The sequence below is a fragment of the Ochotona curzoniae genome, unplaced genomic scaffold (assembly GCF_017591425.1).
Source record: "Ochotona curzoniae isolate NIBS_2020 unplaced genomic scaffold, NIBS_Ocur_1.0 contig_1014, whole genome shotgun sequence".
In the NCBI taxonomy this organism is placed as follows: domain Eukaryota; kingdom Metazoa; phylum Chordata; class Mammalia; order Lagomorpha; family Ochotonidae; genus Ochotona; species Ochotona curzoniae.
Window position 1 is genome coordinate 10227489 of NW_024464920.1, and position 22732 is coordinate 10250220.

At 38.7% G+C, this 22732-nt stretch overlaps 1 protein-coding gene across 2 annotated transcripts in view; it reads left to right on the forward strand.

The window, feature by feature from the left end:
• Positions 1-22732, forward strand: part of NR2C1 (nuclear receptor subfamily 2 group C member 1) — a 44538-nt gene that overhangs the window by 15806 nt on the left and 6000 nt on the right. The window contains exons 4-12 of one of the 2 annotated variants that reach the window (XM_040980728.1): positions 2053-2134; positions 4016-4195; positions 5589-5736; positions 5823-5913; positions 10251-10435; positions 11508-11673; positions 16345-16466; positions 19825-19964; positions 21715-21852. In XM_040980728.1, coding sequence (XP_040836662.1) covers positions 2053-2134; positions 4016-4195; positions 5589-5736; positions 5823-5913; positions 10251-10435; positions 11508-11673; positions 16345-16466; positions 19825-19964; positions 21715-21852 — 1252 coding nt within the window. The remainder of the gene's footprint in view (positions 1-2052; positions 2135-4015; positions 4196-5588; positions 5737-5822; positions 5914-10250; positions 10436-11507; positions 11674-16344; positions 16467-19824; positions 19965-21714; positions 21853-22732) is intronic. The other variant, XM_040980738.1, reaches the window with a different exon arrangement.

Here is a 22732-nt window from a genome sequence, read left to right on the forward strand (position 1 = left end):
TTTAAAATCATTTTGGATTCTAAATAAAAAATAGCAGATAGCACAGTGAGTAATACACTCCCAGCAGTTTCTCTATCACATTTTACATTATGATAAATTTGCTAAATATTATGATTCAGCACTGGTACATTACTAACTGGTGTAAATAGGTCTTTGGACTTTACTTGTTTTTTCTTTAAGATTTATTTTTATTGGAAAGGCAGATATACAGAGAGGAGAGACGGAGAGGAAGATCTTCCGCCTGATGATTCACTCCCCAGACGGCTGCAACAGCCGGAGCTATGCCGATCCAAAGCCAGGAGCCTCTTCCAGGTCTCCCACGCGGGTGCAGGGTCCCAAAGCTTTGGGCCGTCCTCGACTGCTTTCCCAGGCCACAGACAGGGAGCTGGAAGGGAAGCGGGGCTGCTGGGATTAGAACCGGTGCCCATATGGGATCCTGGTGCGTGCAAGGCGAGGACCTTAACCACTGCACCACCGCGCCGGGCCCTGGACTTTACTTTTTATCTATTGGATCAGGATCCCATCCTGGATACCACGCTACATTTTATAGGCAGGTCTGCTCAAGATCCTCCTGTGACAGCTTCTGACTTTGTTATTGACGAACTTGACAATTGTGAGGAACACTAGTCAGATATAGTATGATATATCACTATTAGTCTTCAATGTTTTCCCTATGATAAGGATTGAGTTTGAGGAGAAACATTGTATAAAAGATACATAATTTGTGATTGCTGAGTTTAATTTGACCAGCTGGAAAAGTATTTCTCAGATTTCCCCATTACAGTTACTCCATCTTTAAAAAAAATTCTCCTGTTTTGGGTGTGCGTGCTGATATAGCACAGTAAGCAGCGACTTGGAGCATATGCATGCCACATTGGAGTGCCTGTCCAGATCCCAGCTACTCTGGTTACTCCACTTTGAATCCCATTTCCTGCCTATGTACCTAGGACAGAGTGAATGATGGCTCAGGCACTTAAATGTGTTTCCAAGTGAGAAATACAAACGGAGTTCTACCTCCTGGCTTCAGCATGGCCCAGTCTCAGCTGTTGGAGATAGTATTGGCACTCTCCTGCTTCCTGGGTTGTCTGGGATAATGAATAAATTTAGGGGTAGTGGGTCCGGCACAGTGGTCTAGCAGCTGAAGTCCTCGCCTTGGGCATGCTAGGATCCCATTAGGATGCCAGTTCTAATCCCGGCAGCCCCGCTTCCCATCCAGCTCCCTGGTTGCGGCCTGGGAAAGCAGTTCAGGACGGCCCAAAGCTTTGGGACCCTGCACCCACATGGGAAACCTGGAGGAAGTTCCTGGATCCTGTTTCGGATTGGCGCTGCACTGGCAATTGCAGTCACTTGGGGAGTGAATCATTGGGCAGAGATTCTTCCTCCCTGTCTCTCCTCCTTTGTGTATATCTGACTTTGTAATAAAAATAAACAAATTTTTTTTAAATGGGGGGTAGCTTGGATTTCCCTTAGACCAAGACTTAATTTCTTGTCCCCTGATCTAAAATGGAATGTATGCATGTCTCCTAGGCTTTCGGTGTCCCCTCTAGCCTTGGAATAATGGGCTATGAAAGCTTAGTATCATTTTGTAGTAGACATATTATTAGGGAAAAAAGTGATACTATACATAGATGCTTTCAAAGGATATCTAATATTAGAAATTCTGTTTTTCTGTTTGCTTCCTGAAGCCTGATTTTTGTCATGATAAGACCCTGGAAAAATAACTTCGCTAGGACTGATGACTGCTTGACATGTTCCACATGGTAGTGTTTAGTGCTTAGTGGGTAATACATTAAGAACTTCTCATTTTTTTGAAATGTTGAACAGGTTGGTTACTTTAAACATATCAAAAATATATTTTTAGTCTTCTTACTACAACATTTAAATTTTCCCCTAATTTTAAGAATAAGTGGTGGTTTAATTAGTTTGTACAAAGCAGTAGAGTCAAGCTTTAAGAGTAATATAGGAAAAAGAGGCACACAGCCAGGACTAGCCGAATATGACTTGGATTTTTGAAAGAATGAGAGTGTTACTGAATAGCAATTTTTTTTTAAGCTCTTAACAGATAATTCCTCGACAGACCAAGGGGCGAACAAGGTTTTTGATCTTTGTGTGGTGTGTGGAGATAAAGCATCAGGTAACAATAAACTTTCTGTATGTGTTGATAAAATAACTCACTCTGTATTTCATATAAAAGCAAAAGAAAACCATATATCATTTTTATGGTTTATATTTGTAACCTGAAAGATTTTTTTCAGAACTTTTTTCTTTAGTGTTTTTTTGTTTTTGTTTGTGTTGTTTTAAGATTTTTTTTTTTAAATTTATTTTTATTACAAAGTCAGATATATAGAGAGGAGAGATATAGAGAGGAAGAGCTTCCATCCAATGATTTACTCCCCAAGTGAGCGCAACGCCCGATCCGGAGCCAGGAGCCAGGAACTTCCTCCAGGTCTCCCGCATGGGTGCAGGATTCCAAAGCATTGGGCTGTGCTAAAGCAGGGCCCGGCGCGATGGCGCAGTGGTTAAGGTCCTCGCCTTGCACACCCGGGATCCCATATGGGCGCTGGTTCTAAGAAGAGGCTCCTGGCTTTGGATTGGCTCAGCTCCAGCCCTTGCGGCCGCCTGGGGAGTGAATCATCAGGCGGAAGATCTTCCTCTCTGCCTCTCCTCTCTGTATATCTGCCTTTCCAATTAAAAAAAAAAGGAAGGGAGCTGGATGCGAAGTGGAGCTGCCAGGATTAGAACCAGCGCCCATATGGGATCCCGGTGTGTTCAAGGTGAGGACTTTAGCCACTAGGCCATGCCGCTGGGCCCAGTAGAGTGTTTTAATGATATAAAATGCATATTTCACTGGAATATGAGATGTTTCGTATTTTGAAAATAGGGCAGCATTGTGGTATATCAGGTAATGCCACTGCCTGCAGTCACAGCATCCCAAATGGACATTGGTTCAAGTCCTGGCAGCTTTGCTACTGATCTCACTCTCTGCTGAGATTACTGAGAAGCCAGTGCCAGATGGCCCCCAACTTTGGCCTGGCCCAGCCCTGCTCATTGTAGCCATTTGGGAAGTGAGCGAGCAGATGTAATTTCTCTCTGTTCCGTCTGCCTTTCAAACCAATCTTTTTTTTTTTTTTTTAAATAAATGTAAACAAAATATCTGTAAGTGAAAATCAGGCATTTTATCAAAACAATTATTTAAAAATGAGTTCAACTCCTTGAGACTATTGCATTTAATTGTTGTAGTGTCATTTCTAAGCCCAGTACCAGAGATGCAGAGTAATTTTAGTTAGTGAGGTGATGCGAAAATTACACTCTAGAACTGAACCAGCTATCTTCAGAGCTTTTTACTAGCAGTAGGCTTCAGACACGTCAGTTTTGTTATTGCTGCATATCAGAAACATAATACACACTTGCTTTTGCTCAAATGTTGTCACAGCTGCCAGTGGGATCTAGTTTAAGGACATAGTTTATTTTTAATTCATCATTTTAATATTTCACTATAAAAACTTGCATTAGAACTTTTCTCAGACTATGTTCAGTTTGTTAATGTATGTAAGATAAATGTGAAATAACAGGTTAATCAAAATGTACATGATTTCAGAAATTTCAAATGTATAACATCTTTTTAATTGTTATAGTAGAATCAAGCGATATTTTATCCATTGTTCTGAAGCATAGTTGTCAAATAAAAATGTCTTGAAATGTTATTAAAATAACAAAACTAATTCTTAAATCATGTCAAAAGTGAAAAGTAATGAGATGGTTGGTAATATTTTTTTTCTCATTCCCAAATTTCCTACACACCCTTGCCAAGGTTACCTTCTAAAATTAAGAACTTCATATTGTTCACCTGTCAGAGGATATAGTCGTTTCATTCTCTAATAATGGCTAAACATTTTCAAGTCAGAAGCTCAGAACTATCAGTTTCATCTCATATATTATTATTTAAAAGAGATAAATGAGTTCATTCCATTGTTCTAAAATATATGATTTGAATTTTCTTAAATACTGTCTCTAGGACGTCATTATGGAGCAGTAACTTGTGAAGGCTGCAAAGGATTTTTTAAAAGAAGCATCAGAAAAAATTTAGTGTACTCATGTCGAGGATCAAAGGACTGTATTATTAATAAACATCATCGAAACCGCTGTCAGTACTGCAGATTACAGAGATGTATTGCATTTGGAATGAAACAAGATTGTATGTATTATTCATGGAGAAAATAATTATTATGGATATTGAAAACTAGAAATACCAAAATTAATGCATTAAAATATGTCATGTGAGGTTATTAAAAAGTTTGTGGAAATGGAATTAAAAGATAAATTTGTTTTGGTACAAAAATTTTTTAAATCTGACTGATTTATTTATAGTATGTATTTCCATACACTTTTGAAGACCTCATGCATTAGCTTTATAACTTAGTTTCCAACAAAAAAATAAAAATGTGTGTGTATAAATATGTATTTTTTCTCAATATAATATATTTCTTGGATATGTGTTTAACAAGGTTGTATTTGTAGCTTAGGCAAAAAAAAAAATCCTGTTGACTTTTTTTTTAAAGGAGCCAGTAAAGTGACTAATGAGACAAAAGAGCTAATATTTATTGACTCAGACACAATCTTAGCATATGATTTAATTAATCTCACAGTACTTCTCTGTTGTAGGTAATGCTGTGTTTCTATTTTACATTGAATGAAAAAATTGAGAAACTTGGCCAAGGTCGTATAGCTTTGAAGTGGTAGAAACTTGCCTTTGAATGCCGGCAGTTTCTTGGTTGCTCAGAAAGCATGCATTAAACAGCTGCACTGCCCACTCTCCCAGATACCATGAAATTAAAATTGTTAGAAACATTAAATATTACCCTTATTTATAAATGGCTGAATTTTCCCTAAAAACCTATTAGCCTAAAGAATGTTAAGCCTTTTTATGTCTATTGGCACTATTTTCAATGGATTCAACTTCATTTCGCTTTTCAAAATTCTCACATTAGTAAGTAAGGAGCTCTTTAGTTCTTTCTTAGCGGTGAGCTCCTCCTCTTGCATGGGTGTTCGGTACAGTGATAAAGATATTTCTGGGATGCTCCCATCCTGGTTTGGGATCCCTGGTTTCAAGTCCTAGCCCTACCTCCAATTGCAGTTTCCTTGTATTGCGTGTCCCGTTAGGCAGCAGGTGATGGTCCAAATGCTTAGTTTTCTGCCATTCACATGGGAGACCTGCATTGAGTTGCTTTGGCCTGCCCTGGCCTGACGCAGCCTGCCTTTGCAGGCTTTTGGAGAATGAACCAGAATGTGCAAAGACACATGCATATTCTCTGTTCCTTTTCCTTATTCTCTTTTTCTCCTGTGTAAATAAATTTTTATCACAGGACTTGGGGAAGCTGGGACAGGAAAGAGATGCAGTTGACCAGTTTTATTAATGTGAAATAACTTTGTTGAACTTGGATATAATTTATAAAGATTGGGAATTATCTTTAGAGTTTTACTGTGGTAATTAGGTCCCTCAGTTAACACTATTGCTGACTTAGGGCTTACATTTATAATTGTCTATAAATTCTATATTGTGATACAACTCATTAAACATATTTTTGTAGCTGTTCAGTGTGAAAGAAAACCCATTGAGGTATCACGAGAAAAATCTTCAAACTGTGCAGCTTCTACAGAAAAAATCTACATCCGCAAAGACCTTCGAAGTCCGTTGGCTGCAACTCCAACTTTTGTAACAGACAGTGAGGCTGCAAGGTGTAGTAAATCAGATGTTTGGCAAATGGTGGGCTGTTTTTCCTTTCAGTGAAAGCCAGACTAAAATTGATGCTTATTTGTTGTAGGTCAACAGGACTGTTGGATTCAGGAATGTTTGTGAATATCCATCAGTCTGGAATAAAAACTGAGTCAGCTGTACTGATGACACCAGACAAGGTGTGTTTAGTACAATTTTTTTTTAAGATTTATTTTATTTTTATTGGAAAGGCAGATATACAGAGAGGAAGATCTTCCGTTGGATGATCCACTCCCCAGGCAGCCGCAACGGCTAGAGCTGAGCCAATCTGAAGCCAGGAGCCTCTTGCAGGTCTCCCACGCGGGTGCAGGGTCCCAAAGCCTTGGGCCATCCTCGACTGCTTTCCCAGGCCACAGGCAGGGAGCTGGATGGGAAGCAGGGCTGCCGGGACTGGAACCAGCGCCCATATGGGATCCCGGGCATGCAAGGCGAGGACCTTAACCACTGCACCATCGCAGCAGGCCCTGTTTATTATAATTTAAAGGTTAAATTCTTCTAAAGTGTTTAAGTATTTCCCCGTTTTATTTTTTAATCTATCCCATCCCTTTGATCAGTTGATTTGACCTGAAATGTTCTTGTGATAATTTGTTCTTTTAAAACAAATTATCAGCTGTGTGGTAGAAATCTTCGTTATTCTACCACAACAATCATAACCTCAGCATGAAAGCAATAAACTTTAAAATTCGTCAAGAGTTGTTAAATTTCTCAGAAAAGTGAATTTATAAAAATTGCATTATTCTAGGGCTAAACACAATAGCCTAGTGGCTAAATCCTCACCTTGCATCTGCCAAGATTCTTTATGGTGACCGTTTTGTATCCCAGCTATTCCAGCCTTTCCAGGCTCCCTGCTTGTGGCCTGGGAAAGTAAGAGGATGGCCCAAAGCCTTGGGACCCTGTACTACATAGGAGACCCAGAGGCAGCATCTGGGTCCGGGTTCAGACTGGCTCAGCTCCGGCCATTGTGACCACTTGGACAGTGAAGCAGCAGCAGAGGATTTATCTCTCTTTTTCTCTGTAAATCTTTTTGTTTGTTTGTTTATTTGTTTTGTTTAGGATTTATTTATTTTTATTGGAAAGGCAGACATACAAAGAGGAGGAGAGAGGAAGCTCTTCCATCCGATGATTCGCTCCCCAAGTGGCCATAACAGCTGGAGCTGGCCAATCCGAAGCCAGGAGCCCGGAGCTCTTCCGGGTCTCCCACGCAGGTGCACGGTCCCAAGACTTTGGGCCATCCTCAACTGCTGTCCCTGGCCACACGCAGGGAGCTGGATGGGAATCAGGGTCAGCAAGAGTAGAACCGGGACCATATGGGATCCTAGTGTGTTCAAGGCGAGGACTGAGGACTTTATCCACTATGGTACCTTGCACTGGGCCTGTAAATCTTTTACAGTAAAAAAAATTTTAAATAAATTTTTTTTGTTGGCCCAGCATGGTAGCCTGGTGGCTAAAGTCTTCTGGTATGCAGCAGGATCCCGTACAAATAAATCTTTTTTAAAAATTGCTAAGTTCGAGATGTACATTATGGCACAGCACTTTAAGCCACTGCTTTGGATGCAGGCATTTTGAGAATAAACCAATGGGTGGGAGCTTATGTTGTGTCTGCCTCTGCAATAAATAAATAAAAATTACATAAGAATTGCAATTCCTTTTCTTCCTGCGTGGAAAAGCTGTTTTTAGCTGCAGTAAAGTGAAGTATGTGGGCTTTGCAGTCAGGCCTGATTTCCTCTCCTGCCTCTACAGTTACTGCCCATGGTAGGTCATTTTGTTTTGATGGGCAAGTGATGATTCTTATTTCACATGGTTGTTATAAGGACTAAATAAGAATTGGTAGTTATGTAAAAATTTGGTAACTGCTAGGGTATTAGTGGCATATAGCAGTTCAGGAACCATTGATGAATTTCTGGAAGACACAATTTCCCACAATCTAAACAGGTGGAATAATGAATGAAACATTAAGGAAATGTGTATATGTATTTGTGATATTAGATATGTTTTGGATTTTTTTCTTAAGTTGTTGTTTATTTTAAAGGCACAGAGAACGAGGGTAAAAGAGAGTTCCAATTTTCTATCCATTTGTTTCCTCCCCAAATGGCTGCTGGGGCTGGGGCTGGGCCAGGGGTCCAGGTTCTTGAGCCATCTGTTCCATTCTTTCCTAATTACATTAGCAAGGAACTGGATCAGCAGTGGAGCAGCCCAGACTCCCAGCTGGCCCTCCTATGGGATAGCACTGTTACTGGTGGCAGCATAAGCCCCTGCCCCATAATGCCTGTTCCCTTTGTAAGCCATGATTCTCATTCTAGAGGAGTCTTATCACAACTCTGAAAGAAAGAATGCTGAAAAACATGATCATACAGCCCCAGCTGGATCTCCCTATGCAGCCTATCAGCAAATATGTGTTGCACTGAAGCCTTAGTAAAAACCACAAAAGAATAAAGAGCCAAATTGCCCAGTAGAGGATGAGGTACTTAGACTGGGCATGGGAGTACCACCCTCCTTTGTTACCTCATCTTCTAGTTAAGTCAGTAAACACATCTGCCTAAGCTCTGTGGACCTCTCAAGCAGACTGAACAAACCTAAAGAGAGGACTGAGGGAAGCACAGGCAAAATGCCCTGGTGCTTAGGGTTAGACCTGAAGGAGGAACGTTCTTGGAGAATGGCCCCGCGACCTGTGAGATCTTAGCTTGTCTTAGGGTAGGCAGTGTCAGAATTGAACTGCAGGTTTACACGAGTTTCTATCTGCTCTGCAATTGACTGCTTCCTTCTCATGGAGGAAAAATCGTTAAACATTTTGAAATCACAGAAGTGTTTTGTATTGCTTGTGATGAGAGGGGAAATGTAAGAATATTTTAGAAATAAAAACAAAATATTAGGGGATAATACTAATTGAAAGAATAAAGTATTTTGTCAGTAAACTGTAGAAGATAATTTGAAAGGTCTTTTCCTTGATTAGGATGGATGTTTTGAGCATTAATATGCTCAGATGTCATCAAAATCTGCAAATTTAAAATGCAACTCAGAAAAACTTATATGATATTGTTAGAGGTCAACTCTGCTCTGAAAATTTATAATTAAGTGAAAGAAAAACCTAGTACTTAATTGCATTTTCTATTTAAAGTATTGTAGGTAATGAGAATTAAGGGGAAAAAATTCTTTTTTTATGAAAGAACAATAGCTAATACATAAAGAACATTTTTGGGCCTGTCGCAGTGGCCTAGCAGCTAAAGTCCTCACCTTGAACACACTAGGATCCCATTTGGGCACTGGTTCTAATCCTAGCAGCTCCAGTTCCCATCTAGCTCCCTGCTTGTGGCCTGGGAAAGCAGTAGAGGACTGCACCTGTGTGGCAGACCTGGAGGAGGTTCCTGGATCCTGGCTTCGGATCAGCACAGCACTGGCCGTTGCGTTCACTTGGGGAGTGATGCATCAGACAGAAGATCGTCCTTTCTGTCTGTCCTCCTCTCTGTATATCTGACTTTGCGATGAAAGTAAATAAATCTTTAAACACATAAAAAAAATTCTATACTATTAATAAAAGACAGTATGTAACAGAAGACCAACATTTTGTTCTTGTTTTCATAAGTTTCATTATTTTTACACTAAAATGAACTTGAAGGATAATCTAAGATCTGTGGAAGTGGGTGTTTGGCATAGCACTTAAGATACTGCTGCTAACACCTGCGTCCTGTAGCAGTCTCTCAATTCCAGTCTCTCTTGAATGCAGTTTCCCGCTAACACGTGCTTCTGGGAATCAGCAGGTGTAATTCATTTGCTTGGGTCCCTGCCACATACCTGGGAGACATTGAATTCACAGCTTTTATCTTTGACTTGACCTTTCTCTAGCCCTGTGCTGCCTTGTGAGAGGTGAACCAGTCCTGGTCCCTGTGAGGTAGCCTGTTAGCTGAAGCCCTCATCTTGCATGCACCAGGATCCAGTAAGAGTGCCAGTTCATACCCTAGCAGCTCCTCTTCTCATCCAATTCCCTGCTTGTGGCCTGGGAAAGCAGTCCAGGACTGCCCAAGCCTTGGGACCCTGCACTAGCATGGGAAACCTGGAAGAAGCTCCTGGCTCCTGGCATAGATCAGCTCAGCTCTGACCACTGAAGCCATTTTGGGAGTGAACCAGTGGATTGGAAGATCTTTCTTTAAATGTGCCTTTCCAATAAAAATAAGCCCTTTTTTTTAAAAATCCTTTTTTAGAGGAATTTACAATGACGTGAACAAATTGTGTGTGTGCAGCTTCTGGCTTAAACTTTTTAATAAATATTTCTCGGTAAATATACATGTTTTTAAACTTGCACTTTCTTTACATAGTTCTAAAAGCCCAGAGCTCTCTGTTTTTACGTTTTTGGCCTCATTTATTGTATTTTACCTTGTGGCATTTCACAATCAAATGTGAGTTGATAATTTCATATTTTAAAATGTACCAATTTTCAGACTTCTAAACACCCTTCTCCCACCCTTTTATTTTCTTAATAAAGGCTGAATCCTGCCAGGGAGACCTCAGTACATTGGCAAGCGTAGTTACATCATTAGCAAATCTTGGAAAAACTAAAGACTTTTCTCTAAATAATAATGAGATGTCTGTGATGGAAAACTTAAGTAATGGTGATACTTCTTTGTGTGACTTTCATCAAGAAATGCAAACCAACGGTGACGTTTCAAGGTAAGGCCTACTGTTATATTGTGTCTTTTAGTGCTTATTATTTTTGTGTTAGATGCTATATATGGGAGCCCTAGAGAACAAATATTTGTTAGACGTAGAAAATGTAAAGCAAAATCAGTTTAACTGAAAATGTCTGACAGATAACACTGCAAGTAACAGGAGCAATTATATATAATCAGAATGAATTCCCTGTAAAGTTAGTAACCTGAGCCTGACATTTCACATATTTTGGTTATCCTATTTTATCTTCTGTGTGTACAAAGCAATATGTTTGTGTTGCTAGAGTGGTGATTCCCACCTACAGGCTTCAGTTACACTTGACAAAAATACAGACTTGAGCTTTTCAGAGTGTGGATGCTAATACTTAGGATATAGAAATTGAACTGCTGTAGCTTTTCCCACACTTAAATAAACTGCATGCTAAGTCCTTTGTTGAACTTGAGATTTCCAGGAACTGTATAAACAAGTAAATAAGGGGAAAAAAGGAATGATGATTTCCAGGAATACTCAAAAACAAATAAGGAAAATTATGGAACGCTGTTTCCAGGAATTATTTGCTAATATTTGCTAATTTATTAATCTCTAATTCTTACATTTTAGATTTAACTGAGTAATCACAAGTTTGAAAATATTCTTTGAGCTTTTAATAAAATCAAGATACAATTTTGTATGCAGTATGGTAGAGTCAACAAAAGTTCTTATCCGTGTTCTTTCTAAATAACATGTATGTATGTCAAATAAATGGATTGATACATTGAATATATTGCTTTATAAGTGTACTTGCATACCAGAGTAGGAGGATGTTTTTACCCCCTTAATTATATGAGATTTTAACAAAGAGATCTTATATCTGGTAATAGTAATACAGTATCTAATAGTATGCATTCAAAGCTTAATTTATTGCCTTTGAGGAATCAGGTGTGTTACTGAAATAGAATTTACTACTCCACCAAAGTTCTGTTTCTAAACAAGTTTTTCAAACTTGAAATCTCAATTGTAGAATTTTTTATAGAATTTTCATCTTACTGTGGAAATTGGCTAAGCTCACAGCTTCTTTTATTTCTGCTTGTAGGGCATTTGATACGCTTGCAAAAGCATTCAATCCTGGAGAGAACACACGTTATCAGAACTCAGGAGAGGGCATGGAAGGAAGTTTGCGTGTAATTGCTGGAGATTCAAGCATAAATTACATTGAAAAAGAAGGCCCACTTCTCAGCGACTCACATGTAGCTTTCAGGGTATTTCATTTAAAAAAAAATTTTATATTATGCTAATATTGTTTGATTTTGATTTTTTTTTTCAAAGTCAAGGTATATTTGTTATGCTTTTAAAGTCAGAAATACCACTTATAGAATTTCAGAACAGCAGCTCAAACATGTCTGATTATGAAATGATAGCTGAATAAAGCAATTCTTTCATAAGCCTGTTAACAATAACAGTGATTGGATATAAGTCTAGATTTTTTTTAGAAATACTTAAATATTGTTTTTTTTTAACTTAAGAATTGGCATTCATGATACATTGAATGCTTTTCTTTGTTTAGTACCTGCTTACTACATCATGGTATATCAGTACTTAAGTCCCAGGTATTTTGCTCTTACTGTAGCTTCTGCAAAAGAAGTCTGTTTGTTGTATATCGGCCTAATTACTTGGCTTCCAGCATTGTTATAAGCAGGAACTGAGCCAGTCTGAACCCAGGAGCCATGAGCTTCTTCCAGGTCTCCCATGCAGGTGCAGAGTCCCAAGATTTTGGGCCATCCTCACCTGCCCTCAGGCAGGGAGCTGGGTGGAAAGTGGAGCAACCAGGATATGAACCTGCACCCATATGGGATCCTGGTGCATGCAAGGCAAGGACTTTAGCCACCAGGCTACTGTGCCAGGCTCTGCCATTCCTTTTTTAAAAATTCATTCTATTTCCACTTTATTCCTTTTCTTAGACAATAGCACTTGATATTTCACAATGAATTCTCAGTTAAATGGTTAATGAATGATCAGGTCTCATAAAAATTGCAATCATAAAAAAGTGACTAATGAAAGTGTAATCTATGTTAAACTCAAATTATTTTTAAAAGCTATATTATGCAGGCTTTTATCATAATTTGATAAAATACTAGAAAGATAATAGCAAAGGCAAGTGAAACCTGAAAACAAATTGATTAATTTTAAATGATTTTAAAGATTTCTTTATCTATTTGTTTATTTTAAAGGCAGAATTACAGAAAGAGGTCTTTATCAACTGATTCACTCCTTTCATGTCTGCAATGGCTAGAGATGGACCAGGCTTAAGCTAGGAATCAGGAGCTTCATCTGGGTCTCCCATGTGGCTGGCCAAGGCCCATGTACTTTAACCACATTCCTGTGTGCTTTTCCCAGGCTGTTGGCAGGGAGCAGCCAGGACTGTAAACACTACCCATATAGGATGTCTGTGTAGGAGGCAGTAGCTTAACTGGCTATGCCGCAACACTGGTCTCTTAGTTTTTATCAGTAGTCAAAATGTCAGCTTAATACAAAAGTACTTCAAAAAGTTTTTGGGAAATAGAGACAGATGTTAGGCATAGCTAAGAAGCTCCTTGAGGTAGCAGTTGGACTGCCTTGGTAAAGTCCCAGCTGGACACTCAGGTTCAGCCTTCTGCTGATGAATACCCTGTATGAGGCATCAGTGATGATTCAAATGGTTGAGTCCATGCCACCTGCACTAGAGTCCTGAGTGAAGTTCCTGGCTCCTGGTTCCAGCTGGCCTCTCCCTGGCTGTTCCAGGGGTGAAGGGAGTGAACCAGCGAAGGGAAGATACACGTCTCTACACTTCTGCATCTCTCTCTGTCCCTCCCCATCCCTCTTTAGCTCTCTCTCCCTCACTCCCCTTCTTCCTCCTCCTACTTCCTCTTCCTTCCCCCTGCTTTAAAAAGTAACTATTTGGTGGAAAATATGTGGATTTCAAAATTATGTACCATAAGCATTTAAATTCCATCTTTAAAAAAATGTAAGTACCTTCCTACATATTAGTTTGAAAAATATGTGTACTTGAATTTGTTGTAATTGACAGGCATTTGGGGGAGCCTTTTAGATCTTTGTAATAGAAACTGATCTCTATATAAAGAAGAAATTTTTTTCTGTCCAAAAGACTTACTGAATAGATTGTTTTTCTTCAGCTGTCATTATCTTTGTGGCTCATAATACTAGGAACATATTAGGTTTGTCAATAAATTATAAGACATCCTTTTTATATAACAAAACAGGAATATTTTAAATAGTGATGGATTCATTTGGTTTATATTGAGAATTAATTTTATAATTAAAGCAGCAGAAATGTTCCAGTTATCACCATTGAGTAAATCAAAACTATTTTATCCAATTTCTACTTTTAAAAGCTAATCCTATGTATCTGAGCATTGTGCATCCAAGAGTTTGCATCTGCAAATTCAACTACACACAGATGAAAAATAGGAAAAGGCTAATGTACATTGTTAATGTACATGTATGAGCCTTTTTCTTGCTATTATTCCTGAAATAATGCAATACTGTTAATCCATTGCTTGTATTGTGTTGCGTATTACAAATAACCGGAGAGTAAAGTGTATGGAAGAATGTCTGTAGGCTGTATGCAAATAGCACATTATTTTTTAGATAAGCTTGAGCTTGCAGACAGTGGTGTCCACAAAAGGGACCTGGAATCAGTTTGTGAAATAAACCGAATAAAGATGGTATTTGTTTTCAACATTGGCAGAGGATATTTGCAGTTCTTCATCTTAGTTCTTACCCTGCAAAACTAGTAATTTTAGTAATTCACCTGATTTTTTCAGTCTTTTTTTCCCTATTCACCTTGGGCACTGCTGTAAAGGTATGATAGTTCCCTTTTTTCCCCCCAAGTATTCTCACATGGAAAGTTTCATCCAATAGCTTACATTTAAGATGTTTCATAGCTGATAGCTTAACAGATCTCCTAAGAATTGTCTTAAAGAACTGAATTTAATTTATTGCTCCAATTGATGTTGCTTAAACATTCTTAAACATTTTCTCACCTATTGTCATTTTTAATTGATAGGCTGTTTTATTATCTAGCCCACTTATTAAGCAAGTAAAAGCCACTTTTGGGTAATGTTAAACAAATGAAGACTTGGTTTTTGCATTTGTATCTAACATTCCTGTAGATTATGTATATATTCTTGAAGAAAACCTTTTGAGTTTTGTGGTACCATAGTCACCTGTAAGAATCTGATAAAAGTATATATTCGTTCTGCCAGAAAAACAGCAGCTGCATCCCCTGTCCTCTACCTCCAGTGGCAGCCACGGTTAACTTCGCAGTGCGTTTCCTTGTGCCATCTGTGTGTGCGCACACAGATTCTCTTTAGCTTAAATTGATTTGTCCTCATGCTGTTTTAGAATTTTCTGCCTACTTGCCCATGAGATATTTTTTCTCTGCCATTCAGTCTCAAACTATCTTATTTATTTCCTTGCCTACAAGATATTAACTGTACTATGGATTATTCTTTTCCTTGTTGATGAAAAATCAGGTTCTTACCAAGTTTTTAATTTCATTGTTCGAAGTAGAGCTTCAGTAGACATGCTTTTCTGTGACGGTATGCAGGTAATTTCTAGAGAAGATTTTTTTTGAACATTTATTTTTTATTAGAAAGTCAGATATACAGAGAAAAGGAGAGAGAGAAAGATCTTCCATCCAGTTATTTACTCCCTAAATAGCCGCAACAGCAGAGCTGAGCCGATCTGAAGCCAGGAGCCAGGAGCTTCTTCTGGGTCTCCCACATGGGTACAGGGACCCAGGCTTTGGGCCGTCCTCAACTGCTTTCCCAAAAGGCCACAAGCAGGGGGCTTGATGGAAAGTGGAGAAGCTGGGACACAAACCAGTGCTCATATGGGATCCTGGTGCATGCAAGGCAACGATTTTAGCCACTTGACTGCCGTGCAGGGTTCTCTAGAGTAGATTTTTAAGTGGTTTTATTAGGTCATGGGATGTACTTATTTTACAACTTTTGATAGATGGCAGCCAAATTGCCTGGATATTTATTTATCCTCTCTAGTATGTAAATGCTCATGTTGCTGTGTCCCCTCTAGATTTGATATTCTGGATCATTTTAATAATTCCATTTAGAAAAGTTTGTTAGTGATACTGTTTCGTATACACAGAGAGAGAGAGGAGAGAGAGAAAGAGAGAGAGAGAGAGAGAGAGAGAGAAAATTCCCTTAAACAAGATTTTCAGATATGCCTTCCCCAAGTTTTAATGGAGCATGTCTATATTTTTTTTTTTTTAGCAATGGTCAGACATTTAAAATAACTCTCTAGTATCAGTGGTATGGATTGACAGCCTGCACATAGAAGGTACACAGAATGTGTTACTACCTGTAGAATTTTTTTTTTAAAGCTCAACCAATTTTGTTTCTTAAATAGGGAGATTTCACACAGACCCTGCTCTTGGGAAAACTGAAAGACTGACATGCTGAGCCCTAATTCCCATGTGTTTCTTGCTCTCTACCTGGGAATATTCTTTGCCTACTTGGCACTTGTAGTCTAAGTCATGACATTCCTGGCCCCGCTGACATTTGCATTTGTTAATTCCTTAGCCTAAGTAAAAGGATCCTTTATCATCATGATTGCTCCATACATTGAATTTGTTGTAAAATATATTAATTGAAGACAGGAAAGGAAAACATAATTAGACCACAATGGGATATAACTTTGAAACACCATGATTGTTCTGCTTTTCTGAATATTGTTTTGTTAGATACTATGACTTCGCTTATTCTAAATTCTATTGACCTGAATTATTTTGATTAATCTTTTGTGTTTTTATTAAATTTCTGTTTGATGTGTGGTATGTTTACATTCAACTTTTTCAAAGAAATAACTTAAGACTTAAATGGTATGATAATTTACCTGAACCCCTTTCATACTAGCTCACCATGCCTTCTCCTATGCCCGAGTACCTGAATGTACACTACATTGGAGAATCTGCCTCCAGACTGCTGTTCTTATCGATGCACTGGGCACTTTCAATTCCTTCTTTCCAGGCACTAGGGTGAGTGTTTCTAAGTCATTGAATATAATGTGAGTTTTGTAGCATAGATGTACATTTTGTACATTATGCAAGAACTTTACTTTTTAATTATTTGCATTAAAGAAGAACAATGATACTGTTTTCATGACTTTAAATTGTGTTAAATTATAACTCACAGCAGCCAACTGGTATTTTCTCTGTTTTCTATGTAGAAGAGTATCCATATTGCACAGTTTGATTAGCTTCCATTTTGAAAGAGTGTTGTAAGCAGAGTTAATGGTTCATGCTAGCATTTTGCAGTAGGCTGTCTTTTGATTAGTTAAGAGGTGGCATGGATGCCCTATGTTGTTTTCCTCCTACCACAACCATTGGAGCTTTCATTCATGTTACCATGAAGTATCTGTATCTCTATTCTGTCCTGAACACTGTATCTGTATTCTGTACTGAAGTAATGAGATGAAATGGAACATCATCTGCCTTAAGAAACCCAAACTTAAAATTTATAGATTTATTTATGTTGCTTTCAAATAATTGGTACCAAAAGATATTAGACAATGGAAAAATTTAAGCTTACAGTCAAAATGTTTGCTTTTTATTTGCTTGTTTGAAAAACAGAGAGGATCTTCCATTGGTTTACTCCCGACCTGCCCATAACAGTCAGGATTGAGGTGATTAAAGTCAGGAGCCAGGCATTCATTCCAAGTCTTCCACTTGGGTGGTAGGGATGCAGTGGCTTGAGCCATCACCTGCTGTTTCCAAAGGTATACACATTAGCAGGAAGCTGAAGTCAGGTGTTGAGCTGGGATTCAAACCCAGGCAGCAATAATAGGATGCCAGTGTTCTGCATGGTGTTTTTACTGCTGTGCCAACTGCCTGGGCCAGGAAATTTATATTCTTTTTCATAGAACTCTTTTCACTAGTAATAGTTTGTAAATGACTCATTGCCAAATAGAAGTAACTACCACCTCTTTTCTTAGTGAATACTCTGAATAAAGCTAAGAGACCAGCATCTGAATCATAACTATGAAAGATACACAGAGAACTGACTCAGTACTGTGATTTGGTTATAAATAAGTGCTAAGCTTGTAATTGATGTACTTATCCCAGGAAAGTAATCTAGTGATAATTTTCAAAACAGATACTCAGTTATAAGAAGGTCCTTTGGGGAATGGTTGTCTACAGAAGTTAAGTGAGCCAGAAAGCAGAGCAAATGGCTAGATCTGACTCTGCTTATACAACCGCCCACTTATAGGAACTACTTTCTAGGTTACATAGAATCTTCTATTAGACCCACCTTTACACACTGTAATTGGATTGTTACCATACTCTTAATACCAACAGCTCCTACCTTGAGGTTTAAAATCTAGTGTAAGTTCAGCAGCCACATCTTGATTGAACCCTAGCAGTGTTTTTGGACCAAGGTACATAAATGAAACTTAGCTGTCATTTGTATGGCATAGAAGCAAGGACGCTTGTTCCTGAGCTCTTTCACTGAGATCCTACATCCATTGATTCCTGCCCCAAGCGTGCACAATGGCCAGAGTTGCATCAGTCCGGAGCCAGGAGACTCTTCTGGATTTCCCACAACGGTGCAGGGTCCCAAGGCTTTGAACTGCCCTCCAATGCTTTCCCTGGTCACAAGCAGGGAGCTGGATAGAAAGCAGGGCTGCCGGGACTAGGACCAGTGCCCATATGGGATTCTGGCACGTTAAGGTGAGGACTTTAGCCGCTAGGCTACCACAACAGGCCCAGGAACCTTCTTTTTAAAGGGAACTTGGTGTTTTTCTTCTAATTTAATGAATTATGTTCAAAACATCTGAACAACTTATGAAGGCTTTTTATTTGGGATAAAAATGTAAAAGAGTTGTTTTTCTATAACTATCTTCTATATTTAGATCTTTCTCTTTTCCCTTGGAGAGGAAAAAAACCTGTAGTTTATTCCCCAGCTGCAACTTTTCTTTTTTTTTTTTAATACTAATTTTATTTCTCAACCTTTTTGCTGCTGTTTATAACATTTCTCTGAATTTCTCCAGCAACGTCAAGGTCCCATCTTACTACAAATTGTAACATTAGTCATCTCTGATCTTAACTAGTAGTCCCTGTGATTCAAGAATCAGAGGTAAAGGCGAAAACTGGATTGCATGTAACTTTTTTCCATTTTTTCTTTCCATTCTTCCTCATTTGTTGAAAGTTTGATGTCCTAGAGATTCGTTTTCCCACACTGTATTTATTGTCTATTAGGTATACACATTTACATATCCTATTCCTTACTTTGCTTTTTACACTTACTATGAAATGTCTTCTTAAGGCAACACATGTAAGCTTACCCGGTTTTCATAATGATTACCTGGTATTTCAGTATGTGGGGTTTTGTAAGTTTCCTTACTCGTCCCTATTTTAGCAGGTATCTGGACTGTTGCCAGTCTCCCTTGTTACTGTATTCAGTTTTAACACTGCCTTCTACCATTGTGTGCACAGTTGTGCCTACTTCTGGTGTATATCTGCAAAGTACGTTGTTACGCACAGTATTCGAACATAAATAATTATAGACATTATCAGAGTGTACTCTGAAGAATGTTGTACCAGTTTCTGACCACATGATCATCCTCAGTTCTGGGTTTTACCCTTATCTCTTGATGGATAAAAATAGTGTTGTGTTATCTTTTAATTTGTTTGATTTTTGTTTATCTGGGATTGAAATTTTAGTCATTTTCTATATGGAGATCTTTAAATTCTGATTTTTGTTGTGTTTAAACTTGACCTCTTTTTTAAAGATTTATTTTATTTTTATTGCAAAGTCAGTTATACAGAGAGGAGGAGAGACAGAGAGGAAGATCTTCCATCCAATAATTCACTCCCCAAGTGACCTCAACGGCTGGTGCTGTGCCGATCTGGAGCCAGGAGCCAGGAACTTCTTCCAGGTCTCCTACACAGGTACAGAGTCCCAAGGCTTTGGGCCGTCCTCGACTGCTTTCCCAGGCCACAAGCAGGGAGCTGGATGGGAAGTGGAGCTGCTGGGATTAGAACCGGTGCCCATATGGGATCCTGGCATGTTCAAGGCAAGGACTTTAGGCACTAGGCCACTGTGACAGGCCTGCTTTTTTTTTTTTTAGAAAACAAAATTTATTCCACCTTTTTAGTTTGAAATATAATATGCTATTGTTCTTAAATAAACTGGCAGATTGATTAAAAGAGTTATTTAATATTTAAATTTATGAGCATTCTTGCCAGTTCTCTTCATCTGTACAGAACATTAACTTCATAAAGTTCTTGCCCAGTTGATCTTTCTAGAGTGGTTTTAGTTGAATAATAATTTTACATATGTGGATCAATAATTTATTTTAATAATATGATTTTTTTTAATTTTTATTTTCAATAGGCAAGAAAACAGCATATCACTGGTGAAAGCTTATTGGAATGAACTCTTTACTCTTGGTCTTGCCCAGTGTTGGCAAGTAATGAATGTGGCAACTATATTAGCCACATTTGTCAATTGTCTTCACAGTAGCCTTCAACAAGGTAAAAGGCACCTTCCATATATTATCTTTGCCAAGAAATAGGAAGAGGCATCAGTTATGACATGCTAGGACCGCTTTCCGATCTACCAGACTGTTTTCTGATACTGGGTATAAAGAAAGGTTTTCTTCTGCCTTGCAGTTCTGGAGGCCCAGGGCGTGTCCTTGGCTTTGCCCAGCTCTGGGGGAGGGCTGGCCTTATGACAGCAAAGGGGAAAAGGACACTGACATGTGCAGAGGAAAGACCCAAGGAAGACAAACTCACTCTTCTAACAACCCAGAACTAATCTAGTCTGACAAAAAGGACGTTAGTCCCTCGTGCAGTGCTGCTCTCTGACAAATTTGAGCGTGAATTTTTACAGGCACAAACCACACCACATCTGAGCCTCGAAATAGGCTTTCTGACCAGGCCTTTGGGACAGGTTAGCGGATATAGAGATACTAAATATTTTTAAATGTGTGCCTGCAGCAGTTTTTAAACTACTTGAATCCTAAAATAGGCTCTTTTTTTTTTTTGATTTATTTTATTTTTATTGGAAAGGCAGATATACAGAGAGGAGAGACAGAGAGGAAGATCTTCCATCTGATGATTCACTCCCCAGGTGGTCGCAACGGCTGGAGCTGAGCCAATCTGAAGCCAGGAGACTCTTCCAGGTCTCCCGCGTGGATGCAGGGTCCCAAAGCTTTGGGCCGTCCTCTACTGCTTTCCCCGGGCCACAAGCAGGGAGCTGGATGGGAAGCAGGGCAGCCGGGATTAGAACCGACACCCAAATGGGATCCCGGGCGTGCAAGGCGAGGACCTTAACCACTGCGCCATCACGCCGGGCCCAAAATAGGCTCTTTTAATGTTAGTTCATCAGGAAGTATTCGGGAACAAGCCTTATTCTCTTTGTCCTTTCTTAGATGCCAGAGTGTCACTGAAGGAGACAGGCAATCACTGATTTTTAAACACTTCAGGATGGCTTGTGACTGATTGGAAGAGTACTTCCTTTCAGTTCAGGAATAATATACAAATTAGGGGCTACTATTTAAGTAGCTCCTTAGCTTCTTCTGTTTCTCACTGTGTTGCATTAGTTTTTACTGGCAACTTCCTTGTAGTTTAGAGCAAAAGAATCATCTTAAATTTTCATCAAGAATATATTTGTGAAGGCAGTAAAATCCCATCGTATTTGAAGGCTCATAGTCTTGGTTCATTTCATATACACTCACAAAAAAAGTATTCTATCTACAGAAAAGTTATGTATTGTATGAAAGATATGTCTTGTATACATATCCCGTCACAGTAACTTTGAATACACCTGTGAACTTGTCATGTTGCTCAAGGTTTTTTTGGTTCTTGGCAAGTTTTCATTTGAGTTTTTTTTTTTTTTTTGGAGGGGGGTCATTGTTGGTTTTGGCAGGTAACCTTTTAAAATGTAAATTATTTGCTCAGGGGTTTTTTTTCCAGCCAATTAAGTGTAAATAAAATTATATTACCAAAATTTACATCTTTTGTTATTTGTTAGGCTAGTTTTTCAGGTAGCATGCTTACTTCTCAAAGTTGATATTGTAAAGAGATATTACGTTAAGACTTTTCTATGGCAATTATTTTTCTTAAATGAATAGTATTTGATCTATAGTTGGAGAGATTCTGAATTTTAAACATTTATACATTGAGTTGTATTAAAGTTGGAGATTAACGAGGAGCATCTATTGGATGAAACTAGTCATATATCAAATGGGAATTAGAAACATTTCTTTTATTATTATTCAAGATAAAATGTCAACAGAAAGGAGAAAATTGTTGATGGAACATATCTTCAAGCTACAGGAGTTCTGTAACAGCATGGTTAAACTCTGCATTGATGGATATGAATATGCCTACCTAAAGGCAATCGTACTCTTCAGTCCAGGTAGAAAACACTTACTTCTTTCTTCAAATACACTGTGTGGGCATGGAGAAATTGAAGGCTCCTACAGGCTCATGGAGTGGAGAGAGATACAACTGCCTTGGAAGACAATGTTCTTCAGAATGTTAGAGTTAGACGTGCCATATGACTTCAGGAGAAATGAATATGGGTGTCTATACAAAAATGTACATATGAATGTTCATAACATTATTCATAATCGCTAAAAATGTAAATAACTAAAGTGCCCATCAACAGATGAATGGGTATAGAAAATCAGTATAAACACAAAAATTCATCTGAAAAAGGATTGACATTTTGCTGCTGCTATAACATAGATTAGTGAAAGAAGCCAGTCACAAAGGAACACATATTATTTGATTACACTTATGTGGAATATGCTGATTAGGCAAACCTGTAGACACAGAAGTAAATTAGGAGTGACTCAGAGCTAAGGATGTAAAAGAATAGGGAGTAGCTGTTAACCAGCATGGAGATTTCTGCTGGAGTAACCAAAATATCCCAAAGTTAGGTTGTGCTGATGTTTACACAGCTCTGTGAATATAGCAACAGATGTTAAATTATGTAACTTACACTGGCAAATCTGTTTTTAAAAGATTTATTTATTTATGTATTTTGGAAAGACAGATATACAGAGAGGAGGAAAGACAGGAAGATCTTCCACCCAATGATTCACTCCCCAAGCGGCAGCAATGGCTGGAGCTGAGCCAGTCCAAAGCCAGGAGCCAGGAACTTCTTCCAGGTCTCCCATGTGGGTGCAGGGTCCCAAGGCTTTGGGCTGTCCTCTACTGCTTTCCCAGGCCACACGCAGGGAGCTGGATGGCAAATGGAGCTGCTGGGATTAGAACCGGTGCCCATATGGGAT